The sequence below is a fragment of the Colius striatus genome, chromosome Z, assembly GCF_028858725.1.
Source record: "Colius striatus isolate bColStr4 chromosome Z, bColStr4.1.hap1, whole genome shotgun sequence".
Classification (NCBI taxonomy): domain Eukaryota; kingdom Metazoa; phylum Chordata; class Aves; order Coliiformes; family Coliidae; genus Colius; species Colius striatus.
In genome coordinates this window covers 17,317,374-17,331,731 of record NC_084790.1, presented here as the reverse complement: position 1 = coordinate 17,331,731, position 14,358 = coordinate 17,317,374, and the positions used below count along the sequence as shown (strand labels likewise).

At 41.8% G+C, this 14,358-nt stretch overlaps 1 protein-coding gene across 1 annotated transcript in view; it reads left to right on the top strand.

Annotated features, from left to right (window-relative positions):
• The first annotated feature begins 574 nt into the window (after positions 1 to 574).
• SVEP1 (sushi, von Willebrand factor type A, EGF and pentraxin domain containing 1) overlaps positions 575 to 14,358 on the top strand; it is a 128,720-nt gene continuing 114,936 nt past the window's right edge. The window contains exon 1 of the mRNA XM_062018175.1: positions 575 to 1,099. Within this exon, the coding sequence (XP_061874159.1) occupies positions 575 to 1,099 (525 nt within the window). The remainder of the gene's footprint in view (positions 1,100 to 14,358) is intronic.

Here is a 14,358-nt window from a genome sequence, read left to right as displayed (position 1 = left end):
GGGCGAAATTAACCACGACTGATTCAGCACGTGTCAGCGCAAACCCTCGCTCTGTCCCTGCGAGCGGCAGCTCCAGCTTCCGTGGCAGGGGTGCGGAAAAGACGCTTCTCTCTTTTGCGAGGTTTTCCGTCTCTTCCCCCATTCTGGAGCCCGGTGCCGCGCCGAGCCGAAGCGGCGCGTTTCCAATGACCGCCTCCCGCCCCCCGCGCTCCCCCTCGCGTTGCTGCCGGGCTGGCCCTCGCCTGCCGTGTGGGACCCATCGGGGCGGGACGGGGCGGGGAGGCAGCGGGGAGTGTGTGTGTGTGGGGGGGGGTGGTCGTTTACCGAAAGGCGGGCGGGGGAAGGGGAGAGCAGCCAAGAGAGGGGCGTGCGAGGGGCTGCGCCTCAGGCGCGGGGCGGGGGGCGCCGCGAGGGGATTAAAGAGCGAGAATACCTGCGGGGCCCGGCGGGGAGGCAGGCGGGCACGGCGGCAGGCAGGCCGCCCCTCCGACGAGCCAGGAGGTGGGGCGTCAGGGGGCTACCAGCCGCTCTCCTCCCGCACCCGCCGGCTTCTGCCCGCGCCCACCGCCCCGCCATGTGGCCGCTGGTGGCTCTCTGCTGCTGGGGGGGGCTGTCGCTGTCGTTGTCGCTGTCGCCGTCGGCGCCGCAGGGCCGGGCGGGCGGCCCGCCGGGCGCCCTCTCCCGCGCCCCCACCTTCGCCTCGACCGCCCTGGCGCCGCCGCCGCTGCCCGACACGACGGAGAGCAAAGTGGAGAAGCTGGGCCGCGCCTTCAAGCGCCAGGTGCGGCGGCTGAGGGCGCGCAGCGGGCGGCTGGAGCTGGTCTTCCTGGTGGACGAGTCGTCGAGCGTGGGGCCGGCCAACTTTCTCAGCGAGCTGCGCTTCGTCAAGAAGCTGCTCTCCGACTTCCCCGTGGTGCCCGCGGCCACGCGCGTCGCCATCGTCACCTTCTCCTCGCGCAGCAACGTGGTGCCACGCGTGGACTACATCTCGCGGCGGCGGCCGCAGCAGCACAAGTGCGCGCTGCTGGGGCGCGAGATCCCGGCCATCGCCTACCGCGGCGGCGGCACCTACACCAAGGGCGCCTTCCAGCAGGCGGCGGTGAGCGCGGCGGCGGGCGGGCGGCGGGCCGCGGTGCGGGGCCGGTGCTGAGGGGCTTAGTGGTGCTGCCAAGGGTGCGGGGTGCCTGCGGCTGTGCGGCGAGCTGAGGCGTGCGGTGAGACGTGAGGCGAGCTGTGCGGTAAGGCGAGGTGTGTGGTGGTGAGGCGTGCTGAGCAGCCTCGTGAGGTGTGAGGCGAGCAGTGCAGTGTGGAGAGGTGTGCGGTGAGGTGAGGGACAATGGTGTGGTGAGATGCAGGACAGTCTGTGGCAAGCTGTCAGCAGCGAGGAGAAGCGTGGCACAGCAGCGTGTGGGGTGAGGAAGCACGATGGCTCAGTGTGCGGTGTGCCGTGGGAGTGTGGGTCTGCGTGCGAGAGTGTTCGCTGTCGAGCGGGCTATGTGGAGGTATGTGGAATGCTGTGGTGTGGGACTCAGAATAGTCTGGTCTGGGCAGCTTGTTACCGTTTTCCCATGCTGTTTGCACCAGTGGCTCCCATGTTTTCTACTGCCCTTGCAAGATGGATGTGTGAAATTCGCTCTTGAAAGGAACATGAAGCCAATGTCCTGATTTCAGAAGTGATACATATGAATCAAGTCTGGCATCTGAAACGTCTGCCTTGTTTCTTGGCAGTGAGGTTTGACTGCCCCATAATTGTTAGCAGTCAGAGAGATCTACATGCTGTCACCAGGTGACTCTTTTAATTGCTGATGACTGACAATGGTGCCCTTAAGCTATGTGTGCACTACCAATAAATAAAAGCATGTCCAGGAACATTTCAAGGCACTGGAACACAATCATCTGTGGTATTGTTATACAATCTCATGCCACACATTTGGTCTAGGCAGCTGCTGGGCATGTGTTGGCACTTGACCATGCTGGGTAGGTTTCCTCGTAGACGGCTCGTGGACAGCCATTCTATGCTAGACGCACTTTTATGAGGCTAAACTGGACTGCTCTTTGCCATTTGGCCTCTATGTGCAGGAGCATTCCCAAAGCAAGTCAGGTTTTATTTTTATGTCTCATTTCTGGTGGTGTCCTGCAGCTGAGCATTGGATATACTTCTCTTGAAACATCTACCTTGCTGTCATTTGGAGTTGATGAGTGAGACTGCAGGAGGTACATCAGTGCTGGATGTATGAGAGATTATTCTCTTCTTCTCACTTAGCAGGAGAAAGACAGACATATTTTCTAATGTAACTGGACTTACACATGGAAAACATGCTTTAGCATACATATCCTTGTGTTAGGTCTTCCACTGTGAAGTCAGGTTTCAATGTATCTCTGTCCAAGGGATGCTGTCTGAAAAAGGTAATGATATGAATTAACAACTACAAAACAAAAACTTAAGAAATACTGTCTGTTTTCTTGATAGGGAGTCTTGACTAATCATAACTTTGAAACAGAATAAACAACAATTCCATTCAGAAACCTACAGTTTAGTTTTACGAACCCAACTAAACCTTATGCCTACAACAGCATCACTGTCAATTTTCACTGTGATCTTCAAAGAATGTAGAGAGAAAATTATTTGCATGGTAACAGTGAGAATTATGACAGAATGACAAAGTTAAATTTCACACTGCTTACTGGCTCTTGGTTAAAGATATTGCACTGTGGGTTTGTTCAGTAGGTATTAGTCATGTGAGACAAATCACAGCTTCAGGGAATACTCACCTTTCTAGGGACTCTTCAGAGAGTGTTCTAAGTTTAAAATACTACTATTGGAATAATCTAGAGGAGTATTTTGAGTGTAACAAATTGTTGTTCCCTCTGGACTAGTACACTGCTGCCCTTTGAACTGTTTTTTAATACAGTTGTAACTACTTCTTTTTTCACTTTCTTAAAATGTCTCTTTTTCTTCTTACACTTCAACGTGGGGTTTCTTCTGCTTCTAACTGAATTCTCTGCTTCTTTTCCAAAACCAATGTCTGCAAAGCATGACAAACTCCCTGAAATAGTATCAGTTATGTGTTGTAGTAAGAGAAAATGAAGGAAAGTACATAGAATAATCCCAGCACTTAAGTCATTGTGCAGCACTCTTCATTGGTAAGTCTCAAAGAGATTAATTCAAGTCTGTGACAGTTCTACGGAAACTATGGGGGTGAGAGATAAGTGAATTCTGCCAGGTCATCAAACCACTCAGTGTCTGACCTGGGAACATTAGTAGCAGGGGCAAGATTTAGTTAGCAGTTACTGTCTCAGAACCTGTGACAGCAAAACTGGTCATTTAACAGAATCACAGAACCATTTAGCTTGGAAAAGAAATCATCAAGTCCAACCATCATCCTAAAAGCAGAGCTACTCAGTTTGATAAGCTGTTACACATCCATATAATGTCTATCTTCTTTCAAAAAATAAAGGAGTCCTCCTTGGCACTGCAGTTTTGCATGCTCTCCAAAGGTGCTTCACAGAGAGGTTTATTAGGGAGTTTTGTTGTCAAAACTGTCCATGTTTACTTGCCTTTGGCCTGTGGACTACACTTTCACATTTCTACCTATCAGATTAAAGATAATACAGAAATATGAAGGATATACCACAAGAGACGACAGAAGGAGACAGCACTCTGGTGAAGGCCGAACAGCTGTCAATGTTCAGTTTGGTGGCCTTGTTTGGGACTTCATGCCACATTTGATTTAGGGAGTGTTAGATACATTTGCTGATTCAAAAAAATCCCAAACCCTAGTGTGGTTTTTTTTGCTTTTCTTAGTGATCAAGGTGCTACAGAGCTTCTACTAAGGTCTTTTTTTCCAGAGCTTCAGGGTCAGGACTCAATTGCAGGTTTGGGTGGGAAAAAAAAACCCAACGCGAGAGCAAAACATTTTATCCTCTGTTCTAGGAGGGTAATATACTGCAACTACATGTACCAGAAACCTCTCAGGCTACCTTCAGGCTGAAGGGGTTTGATGATACATTTGTCATGCGTTTTACATAAAACACACCCAGTTAAGAGAGTTTTTTCAAGCTTCAGTTGCCTGATAGTTTAGTGACATTTTAGGGTCATTTTTATTTAGACATTGTTACTCTTGAGCTCATCTGCACACATACTAGAATGTTTTCAATTGTAAGTTTGCTTTCACCAAAATGTAGTTTTTAACAACTGTAAGAAATACTAGTTACACCTTCCTGCTCAGTGGTAAAGTTTAATGGCTTCCACTCTAACTGACCAGCCACTATAACCTTTTTTTTCTTTTTATATGACTACTGCTATTCCTATTTACAAGTCACAAGGTGTCATTTGTTAGCATATGAGGCAGAAGCAGAGAGAACAGTAGGAAACCATATTCTGCTTATAGCACTAGATAACAGTTGCAGGCCACTTTGACTGGAACACAAGATAGATCAAGGTCTGCTTCCTGAGGTCAGAGTAAGTAACAGCTTTGTTGCAGATACTTTTTCCTATATTTTGCATTCCCAAGATGCTAACACCATTCACTGACAGTGAAATATAAGATGCTACAGTTCTGAAAGCTATAGCATGGATAGGAATGAAAGCTTCTTTGATGGTGTCTTCCATGCACTGAAATCAAGTATGGTTTACAGTATAAATATGTATTTTATGGTACTTAGAACAGTTATTTTTAAAATAGAGAGAAAGCTAAGGCATGAAGTTGTTCAGAATTCAGATTAAGATACACAAAACATCCCTCAAAGGACAATATAATGTGACTTGAGACTTGCTCTGCGGTTAGATTGTGCATCTTGGGAAGAACAGACATTGAGTTATATACAACATATTTAGTATAACAAAATATCTGTAATAGCAGTTATTCAGAGGTATTAACTTCCGCTTATGTTCAGCAGTCATTCTTTTAAAGCACATGCAAACAGTCTGTAAGAATGGGGAAAACTAAGCTCACTCATTCAAAACTCTTTGGCTTCAGTTTTTCATGTAGTGAGTTGGTGGGACAGCACAAAGTACATGCAGTTTATGTTAAGCAGATTGTTGCATTGTGGAAAGCTGCAGAGCTGTTGTGGCAGAAAGGAAGAACTGAAGCAGAAATTCAGTACAAACAGGTTTCAGTAAGTGGTGCTGCTGGTGATTAGGGCCCATCTAAAGCCCAAAGAGCTCACTAGTGTGAAGTGCTGGATTTCCCATCTGTAAGCATCTGGCTTGGAGCTTCTCATCTTATGAGACAGCTACTATTAACAGCACCGATTCATTACACCTTGTCAGGGGAATGTGTGTGTGTTGCCAGATCTGAGGGATCATTGTACAACAGTGGAAGCTTAATAGTATGTTCTTGTCTTAGCACCCAAGACATGCCAACATTGATGTGCCATCTTTATGGATTGACAATTTAAACATCCCAAGGCTGCACTGTTGTGGTCTAAAAAGGATGAAAATGCAAATTATTTAAATTACTCACAGAGACAGCCTTCTGACAAAATAATAATGTCTCCTTCTAAGAAGACAGCCTTGTTTCTGCTTTCCAGTGGAAGTAAAATGGGAAATATTTCTTTTCAACACTGAACTTGAAAGTTGTAGATATGTACTGCTCTTAAGATGAAGTCAGAGCTAGCACACAGCCAACCTTAGACAAGTCAATTCTAAACTATTTAGCAAAGCAGTAGCTGGAAGAGGCTTTGAGAGTTGCTTTGTATTATTGTAATAGTTGTTGCATTAAACATATGGGCTTTTTTTGGTCATTCATCTTTTCTCCATTTAAGTCAGTGGTGTACGTAATGGTATGTCACAGCACCTACAGAATCAGGTGACACATTTTCTGAATATGTGATCTTTAAAATGCAGCTCTCGGATCTAACCTGATCTGGAGGGAGCATGATGCATGGCCAGCCAGCATGTCAGATTCAGTGTACTGTTGTCCTCCAATTAACTATCATGAAAAAGCTAGCCCTCAAAAGAATGTAAGCACATATCAATTTAGGATAAACAGTTCTAATGCTTATTTAATGCTTGTTTAAATAAGTAATGGTGGCTTTGTTTCTTCTGTATCTCAAAAGCACGGAAGTACAAGAGGCAGTATTGTTACTCACTAGGATACTTGGCTTTTAATTTCAGTTCATTTTCAGATTCACAATCTCATCTTGAAATTAAAAGAACAGCTGAAGCAAAAGAAATTGAAAATCTTTACTTCCATGTAAGTGGTTTAAGTTTTTTTATTTGAAAAAGTAGCACTCTGTCACTGAGAAGATGAGCATTTAGAGCCATGTATGTTGTCTGTTTGTCAAGAATGTGTAGCAAATTTGTATTCCTACAGCCTGCAAAATGAGCAACTGATCGTGAGACAGCAGCAGATTCTAGCCTATCTCTGGTATTATACTCAAGTATCTAGTGATGGCTTGTTGACAGCAGTGGGCCTCTCTAAGTTCTGATTTGGCCTTGGAGTCTGTATGATCATGGTGAAAAAAACTGAAGTCAATCTGGTTTACTTCTGTGCTCACCTTTGAAATTGTAGAGCTGGTAGCTAGCAATTACTGTGAGCAAACTGAGAGTGGAGTTCCTGTCAGCGATCATTAGGCTCAGCTCTAAATCACCACTTTTAATCAGTGTAGTATTTGTGAAAAGTACTTGGTCTACACACTGCAGTCTTGCATAGAATTTGCTCACAAGATTAATACAGCAGGGTCAGAGGCAAGATAAACATCTGCACATTGATCATTGTCTTTAGACTTAGCTGAAATGGGACTACCTTAAGAAGTTATTAAGTAGTTCATTTTTTTTTTCTGTCTTTTTGGCCAGGACAGGCAGAAAGCGCTCTGTTTAGCATCACATATGAGGCTAAGCAGGGTTAAGATTTTCTTTGTTTGATAAAATATGTTTTGGAAATTGGTCTGTTTGTGCTCCCAAAATTGTGTCCTGCATTTTGGTCTCAGTGGAAGTGGAATTGTGGTTTGAAAGTCTGGTATTCAGCAGATTGTCTTTCGTTAAACTTAAGTGTAATTTGTCTTTAAAATGCTAAAATATGTGTCTTAGAAGCACTGGAGGATACTGCAGTGTGTCCTTTTGCCTCATCAGTTCAACATGGCAAACTGAGTTGATCATTGTGATGTACAGAAGAGAGACAGCCTGGATGGGCTGAAGTGCCTCATCCTGGGAGCCTATATGCAAGTAAAAGCCACTGGTAGGGTCATGTTCAGTGCCTGTGTGTGGCAGTTCTGCATTTGTTGTGCTGAAGCGCTTTGCTCCAGCATCTCCCTCTCCATTTAGTGTGTAGACAGCTGCAGATGCTGACTCGAGACCTTGAATTAAACACATACATCCTTCTGTATTCTCCACGTTCTTTCCTCTCTAGTATCCCTAAAAGCAATCCACTTGGTAGTTCTGAGGCACAAAATACTAGTGAGTATCCCATTCTTCATTGCTTTTAAAAGAGTTGCTTTTCATGGCTTGAAAAAGTCACTTGTCAGTTCTCTTTAACACTTTGGACTGTGTGCCCTCCCAAACCACCATTTTTGTATATTTTTTGAATACACTCCAACAATATGTTCATCCTAGTACTAAGGATAAGTAGCAGCAATGCTAAATGTCATATAAAAAGAATTGTTATCAGATGGAGTGTTTTACAGTATTTTCATGCAAAGTTTATGGCTTACTAAAACCTGGCTCAATGGGCTTCGAGTTACCATCAATGCTTTTGGTTTTCCACAGGTCTTGGCCAAGAAGTTTGTTGATGCAACTCAATGGCTCTGAGAATGGCAAATCAGCCCACAAAAACACTTGGAAGTTACAGTTCTCTTTTTATTGTTCAGGTTTTGAGATGCTCATCTTAGCATATTGTTTATTGCTTGTTGCACTACTGTGAGTTTGATCAGCAGTATTCAAAGATGTTTATGGGTTTAGATAGCAGAAGGAAGAACTCAGAAGACAGATTTAAACTAAATCAAGGTTTCCATGAAAACCTGTAGGTTCCATGGAAAGTGCAGCAGGTTTTCTTAGTTCCTAGTTAACTGTCTCTATTTTCCGAATGTGCTGCGTGAAGTTTTAAGTCTGAAGTGATCATTATAGGTATAGTGCTTGGTGCCTTGCATAAATGCATAGAGTGCTTTTATGACTTCCACCCATACAGAGTACCTCTTGGTGATGCTGTGTGGGATATACTTGAACCATACAGCGATGAGCTGACATTTTCTGACTTTCCCATCTGCTTTGAATAGGAGGTGCCACGTGTACATTGGAGGACTTTCAGAAGTGAGAAACTGTTAGAGTGTTTAAGAGCAATCCCAAGAAACTGTGTAAATGACCAATATATTTCGGTAATGATATAGATTTTACCGAAGTTTTGGAAATTAGTCATCTGAAATCTACCTTTCATTTTTATGAAAAACTCTTTTGTTTTGATCCATTCCACTGATGTTGACATATTCTAGCCCTGGTGATGTTCTCAAGTTGCTGTTTTGTGGTAAGCATAAAAAACCAAAGGCAAAGAACCTTCTAGAAAAAAGGAGACAACCATAGGAAAACCTGTTCCCTTTAAAACAAAGAAGTGTGTTCTGTGTCTCTCATTGCTAAGTTAGGCATTACCAGTTAGGGAACTTGTATTATTGAGTAGCTGTTCCTTGTCTTGCCATCATATACCTACTCTAGCCTGTTTTCTGGGCTTCAGGAAGCTGATCTAATCCTATGCCTATGACCTACAGGGTCATATGATCAGAGCACATCTGACATTTTTCATAACTTATGTCTCTGAGAGCTGAGATGGATGTTCCTGCCTGGAACACGATATGCACGGCACAGTGTACAACAGCCCTCCTGACCTATGTTCTGTCAACCAGCCATGTGTGAGGAGGAGAGGAGGTTTAGGGAAGCAAAGAGGTGTGCCAGCATCCACTGTGTTGGGCATCTGGTAAGACAGGCCTCCCATAGAAGGCAGAGGGAAGGTGAGAAAACATGAGACATTGCTGGAAGAATTAACATAAATCATGCTGATACAATAGCAGAACTAACAGTACAGTGAATGAAACCTCTCGTCACTATGATGTGTGGATAATGTTTTCATAAATGTTTCAGGAATAGAGATTACTTTTCCTAAGAAAACCATTTTTGTCCTCTCATCTCAGAGCCTTTGCTGCAGAGGTCTGACAGCAGGTACCCTCTGATCCCAGTCCTTTAGAGTTAACACCTTCACAGAGAAATCAGTCTTACCATATGCTTTGCTCCAGAGATAGAGGCAAACAAGAAAAGCTACAGAGTGGTTTGTTCTGAGAGTACAAAGTAAATGCCAGGCAGTAAAATTTAGAAGAAGTTGAGACAAAAAAGCTGGTTTATTTTTAATTAATTTCCTAGACTTGTGAGAAGCCTTTCCAGCAAAATATATCCTATTTGTCAGTGTTTCCTGACATGAACCTCAGCATTAATATTCTGTGTGTAATATATTTTGCATGTTCTGTGACACATTTCTAGCCTTTGTCCTCCAGTTCCACTTGTTACTGGGATTTGGTTAGATTTTGCAGGCGAGACAAAAAAATATTTGTGATGGGCAGAATTTTCTGACTGTCCTGGGTACAGAAATTACAAGCACTTCAGCAACAGCTAGGCTCTTCAGGTGACCAGGACCCTGTTCAAGTTTTTCAGCTACTTCTCTGTGATACAAACAACAAAAGCTCCTATTAAAATTATTAAGTTTCATCTGGTTCAGGATGTCTCTGGTAATGTCAGCCCAGGAAGATGGAAAACCTCTCTGAATCTGACAGGCAGCCAGTGGTAATCTGCTGAGCATATGCAGTATAAACAGTGAAGCAGGGAGTCCAGTTGTCTTTCCTGTTTCTCTCCTAAACATTCCCCCACACCCAGTTGGACTGGGACAGCTCATCAGTGATAACTGTGTTCATGTTGCTCAATTCTAACAGTCTTGGAGGAAAAGAAGATATTCAGAAGATAATTGAGCCGTGACAGCTGGCAGTAGATAGACCAGATCATGAATTGTTGCTTGTCCTTTTGGAATCGTCTGTTTTTTTTTTTTCTTGCTTGCTTTTTTTGAACTAATGAATGTTTAAAACAAACAAAAACAAATATTTGGCGGATGCACTAGTCAATAGTGGTGTGAATGCTTGGTCTGAAAATACATGAGGATTAGTTACGTATTCAGTAAAGTGTTTTTGAGTTCCTTTTTTATTATTAACAAAAGACCACAGCAATACTAGAGAAAACAAGGAACATCTTGGTTATGCTAATAATGGAAACTGTGGCAGAAAGAAAATTAAGATTGTTCACTTTTCAAATCAAATTGAATTCTATTAGCAAGACTATACTTTGAATATAGCACACAACATAGTGGCATATAAAGCCTCCAGCAATTTTTAAAGTCCTGAAAAAACTGTTTTTAAAAGGTTGTACACCACCAAGAGTTGATGAAGTGGCTCTGTACATAACATGTCCTGTCTTTGAATGTCTGGTTTAGAAGAACTCAGAATGATTGACTCATTTTGCACTGTACAGATGCATTAAATGACACTTTTTACTGTGCAAGGGGACTTAGAGAGTGGAAAATGTATCACAAGTATTGCAAGCAGAAACCATGCTGCAGAAAGAGGGGAAAATGTCAAGCCTAATAATAAATACTAAAAACTGGAATCCAAATATGTGCCTTCCATACCACAAAACCACAGAATCACTAAATTCTTGTGGTTGGAAGTACCTCTGGAGACCCACCTAGTCCAACCCCACTGCTCAGAGTGTTGTCTACAAGATTGAGTTGCTCAGGATTGTACATTTGAGTTTTGAGTATCTCCACAGATGGAGATCCCACAACCTCTCTGTGAAACTGGTTTCAATGGTTGATCACTCTTTTAGTGAAAATGTTGTTTCTTCTGTTTAAATGGAATTTCCCATGTTTGTGGCTTTTGCCTCATTCTACATGCTAGAATAGGCTGGATCCATCTTCTTTTACTTAATTTTACTTAATTCTCATTAAGTATTTATATACATGGGTAGGAGGACCTCATGCTTATTTTCTCTAGGCTGAATACTAGATCTGTCAGTCTTTCCGCATATGACATGCCTGGCTTTTTTACCTGTATGCTGTGAACCATGGAGTGAGGATGTCTGACTCAGTTATAAGACTTGGTCAGATCATACCTTCCAGTTACATAGAGGTGCTTGGAAGATGAATGTTGTGGCTGCACAAAAAAAAACCCACCCAAAAATGTAATTAGGATTTTTACACAATATTATTGACAAAAGAGTGGGAAATTCATTCTCAATTATGCAAAAAACACAATGAAATTGGAAAAGGGTAGAAGACAAGATAACTTCATGCAGGGAGGGTGACACTGTGGAAAGAAAAGAGGAAGGTTGAAAATAGAGGGGATGAGCAGGACAGGAGAGATAGAAAGATACGTGCATGGATTAAGGCCATGATTTTGATGACCTGCCCATTGTTGCATAAATTAATCATGGGAAAATGAGTGGTTGACCTACTACATGATTTATCTGAAGTGGCAAATATTGTAATACAAGACTAGACCAGCATGAAATCACAATATTTTAAATAATGCTTTTACTTTCCTTTTTTATAAGTTTATTTTCAGTTGTTATCTTAGCCTGTTACATATAGCACTACTTTAATAGCCAGATTAATCCTATAGATTTGTGTTGTCCCTGAATTGTGAGTGTAGTTCCTGCTAGGGGAATACTCAGGCAAAGCTTTTATTTTAGTTAATTTCTTCTGTATGAGAAGCTAGTGAAAGGCACAATTGGAAACCAAAACCTCTTAACTGTGGAATATCTTTTAGTTCCTGTCCCACACTGACAATGACACCAAAAGATAAGCAGAGTAGTGAAAGTAGCGATATTCAGTGAAAAAAAAGAAAAGGCGGTGGAATCAGGCCTTTACTTTTTTCAGAGTGTTCAGAGAAGGTATAGCCAGCTCTTCTATGTAAAGGAATAGCAACATTTGCATAATGATTTAGGGGAAGAGTGTTTATCAGTTCCTAGCTTTTCATTACTCCTGTGAGATGACCAGTTGGTCAGGATTCAATGTTAAGATGCCTCAGCTCTAGTGAAATGTATGGTTGATGCTAGTACTGATTTTTCAGTTTCCTTCCAGAATATTTTTTACATAAAACTTCCTGCCAGATTTTGATTTTTTTTTTTTTACCTGCAGGAAGGATGAAAGCAAAGGAACCTGAAAGAAAGGGTAAGACTCACAAAAGGATCTAGCATTGCCATTTCCCTTTGTGAATGACAATGCAGATCCACTTCTGAAGCCATCAATGAGAAATTAAGACATACTGTTTTAATATTCTGCTGAAGATATAGATCAGATCTGTGCAGTGTGTTTTGTAATATAGTTTGTTCATTTTAGTACAAGATTAGTAGTTACTATTTTGTATTGTATATAGTTGTAGTCATTCTGTAAATTATAAAATGTGAAATATTTCTTTAATAGTGAATAAGTGATCCTGTGGTAAAAAAGAATCATCTCGTCCTATTCAGAACTCATCCACTAGTGTGGAGGTTTTATTGAGATTCCTAGGGTGAAAACAAATGCAGAGTTAAGTAAGTGGTCTACTGGTTTAGCAGAGCTGAACAGCTCTTTAACGGAGGGCTTTCTGTTTTGCTTCTGAGATGCAGTGATTGTTCTTCTGGACCTATGACAAATAACATTCCTTTTGAGCCCTTGGGTACTGTATTCCTTACAAAGTGTACAAGGAGCAGTGTCATTCTTTTCATGACTGCTCAGGTAATGTTATTTTGAAAGGCACGTTCCAACTTAAGCGTTTTAAGGCAAGGTTCTCCTGGCAAGGATCTTGAGGCTGACTGATGTTATCTAAGACTCTGTAAAGTGAGACAGATTAACTTATATTTCAGTTTATTTCTTTTTAAACAAATATATTAATAGCCAATTCTGTATGGTCAATATCTTCTTTAAAAGCAAAGCACTGAGTAAGTAAGTGATCCTACGATCTAATGTTTACAGATTAGATGCAGAACATGTAATTGAGGCAGTAACAAAGGACTTTTGATGACAGTGTTGCTGTGACTATCAAATGGCTGAAGACATCTTTGGATTTGGATGCTACTCATCCACTGATTTTGTATTACAAGCTCTATATTATAAAATCACATAGTTTTAGCTGGTTTTGTGGCTATACTGGTAGGATTTCATTTTGCCTTGCAGTAGTGAACTTGTACATGAGGATTTTGTACAACAATTTTTTGGTTGCACAAGGCTTCATTTTTTAATTCTAAAGACTGTTGTTGGCAGAAAGAAAATGGCGAGTCTCCCAGATACTTGTACACACTAAACAGAGACCGAATACAATACAGATGGTAATAACTTCTTACTAATGTGAAAAGAATGTTTTATTTAAGATCTGGAAGGATTACTGAAGCTTAACTGTTGTGTCACTCGTGTGAAAGAAGTGTAGGCAGGAAAATAGATACTAAAGCAGTCAAACACAAGGTGTTTCTAGTGGCCCCATGCATTCCTTGGCAGTCATCAAGTGCACTAATTTGTTTTGTTTGTACTTACTCCTTATTATTCACTTACAGATTAAGGCAACAGCCAAATGACCTATGTTGTTAATTAAACAGGTTGTTCAGTACCTTGAGTTATGACTGGTACTCAGTTTCATTTGATGATAAAATCAAAAGCAGATGTGGATATTCATACCAAATAAACAGGTTTCAGGATCCTTTTAACTTTCAAGTACTGTTTAGTGGGCTTTTTAAACTTTATTTATTGAAGAACCTGACGATTTATGAAAGGACTGCAGAGCCTTGGAAAATAGTCATCTGTATGTATACACAGTCCATGAAGTTGATAGAGACTTGTTAAATATGTGGAACCACTTCTGTGCGTACTTACAAGTTTAGAGGTGAAGTAAACAGGCATTTTAAAAGATGTGAAATTTCTATTGTGCTTTCAACACAACTTTCTGGAGAGGTAAGAAGAGAGGTGTCAGAATAGAGGAATGTGAGTCAGGGTTAATGGAAACAAAAATGATGTGAAGAGCGCTACAAATATTGGCTAGACGGGCAAAGCAATGCAGACTTAGATTGTCAGCAGCTCTGGATGGTGGCCTGTCCCTTATGTCACTATGCTTTCTCAGAGAGAAACAAAACACCAACTGGACCACCAGAAATATACATTTGATTTTAAAATAGTCATGTCTCTATTTTTTTCCTCTTGAAAGATGTTTGTTTCTTTCCCTTGTTGTTAACATTTGTTTCTTTCTCTTATTCTTTTCCTCTGCTCTTCTACAGCAGGGATTCAGTGTCTCGAGTTACAGCTGCAAGACATGAGGGCCAAACTATTCAATGGCTCTGCTTTGTTTTGATTTCTAGGGGCAATATGT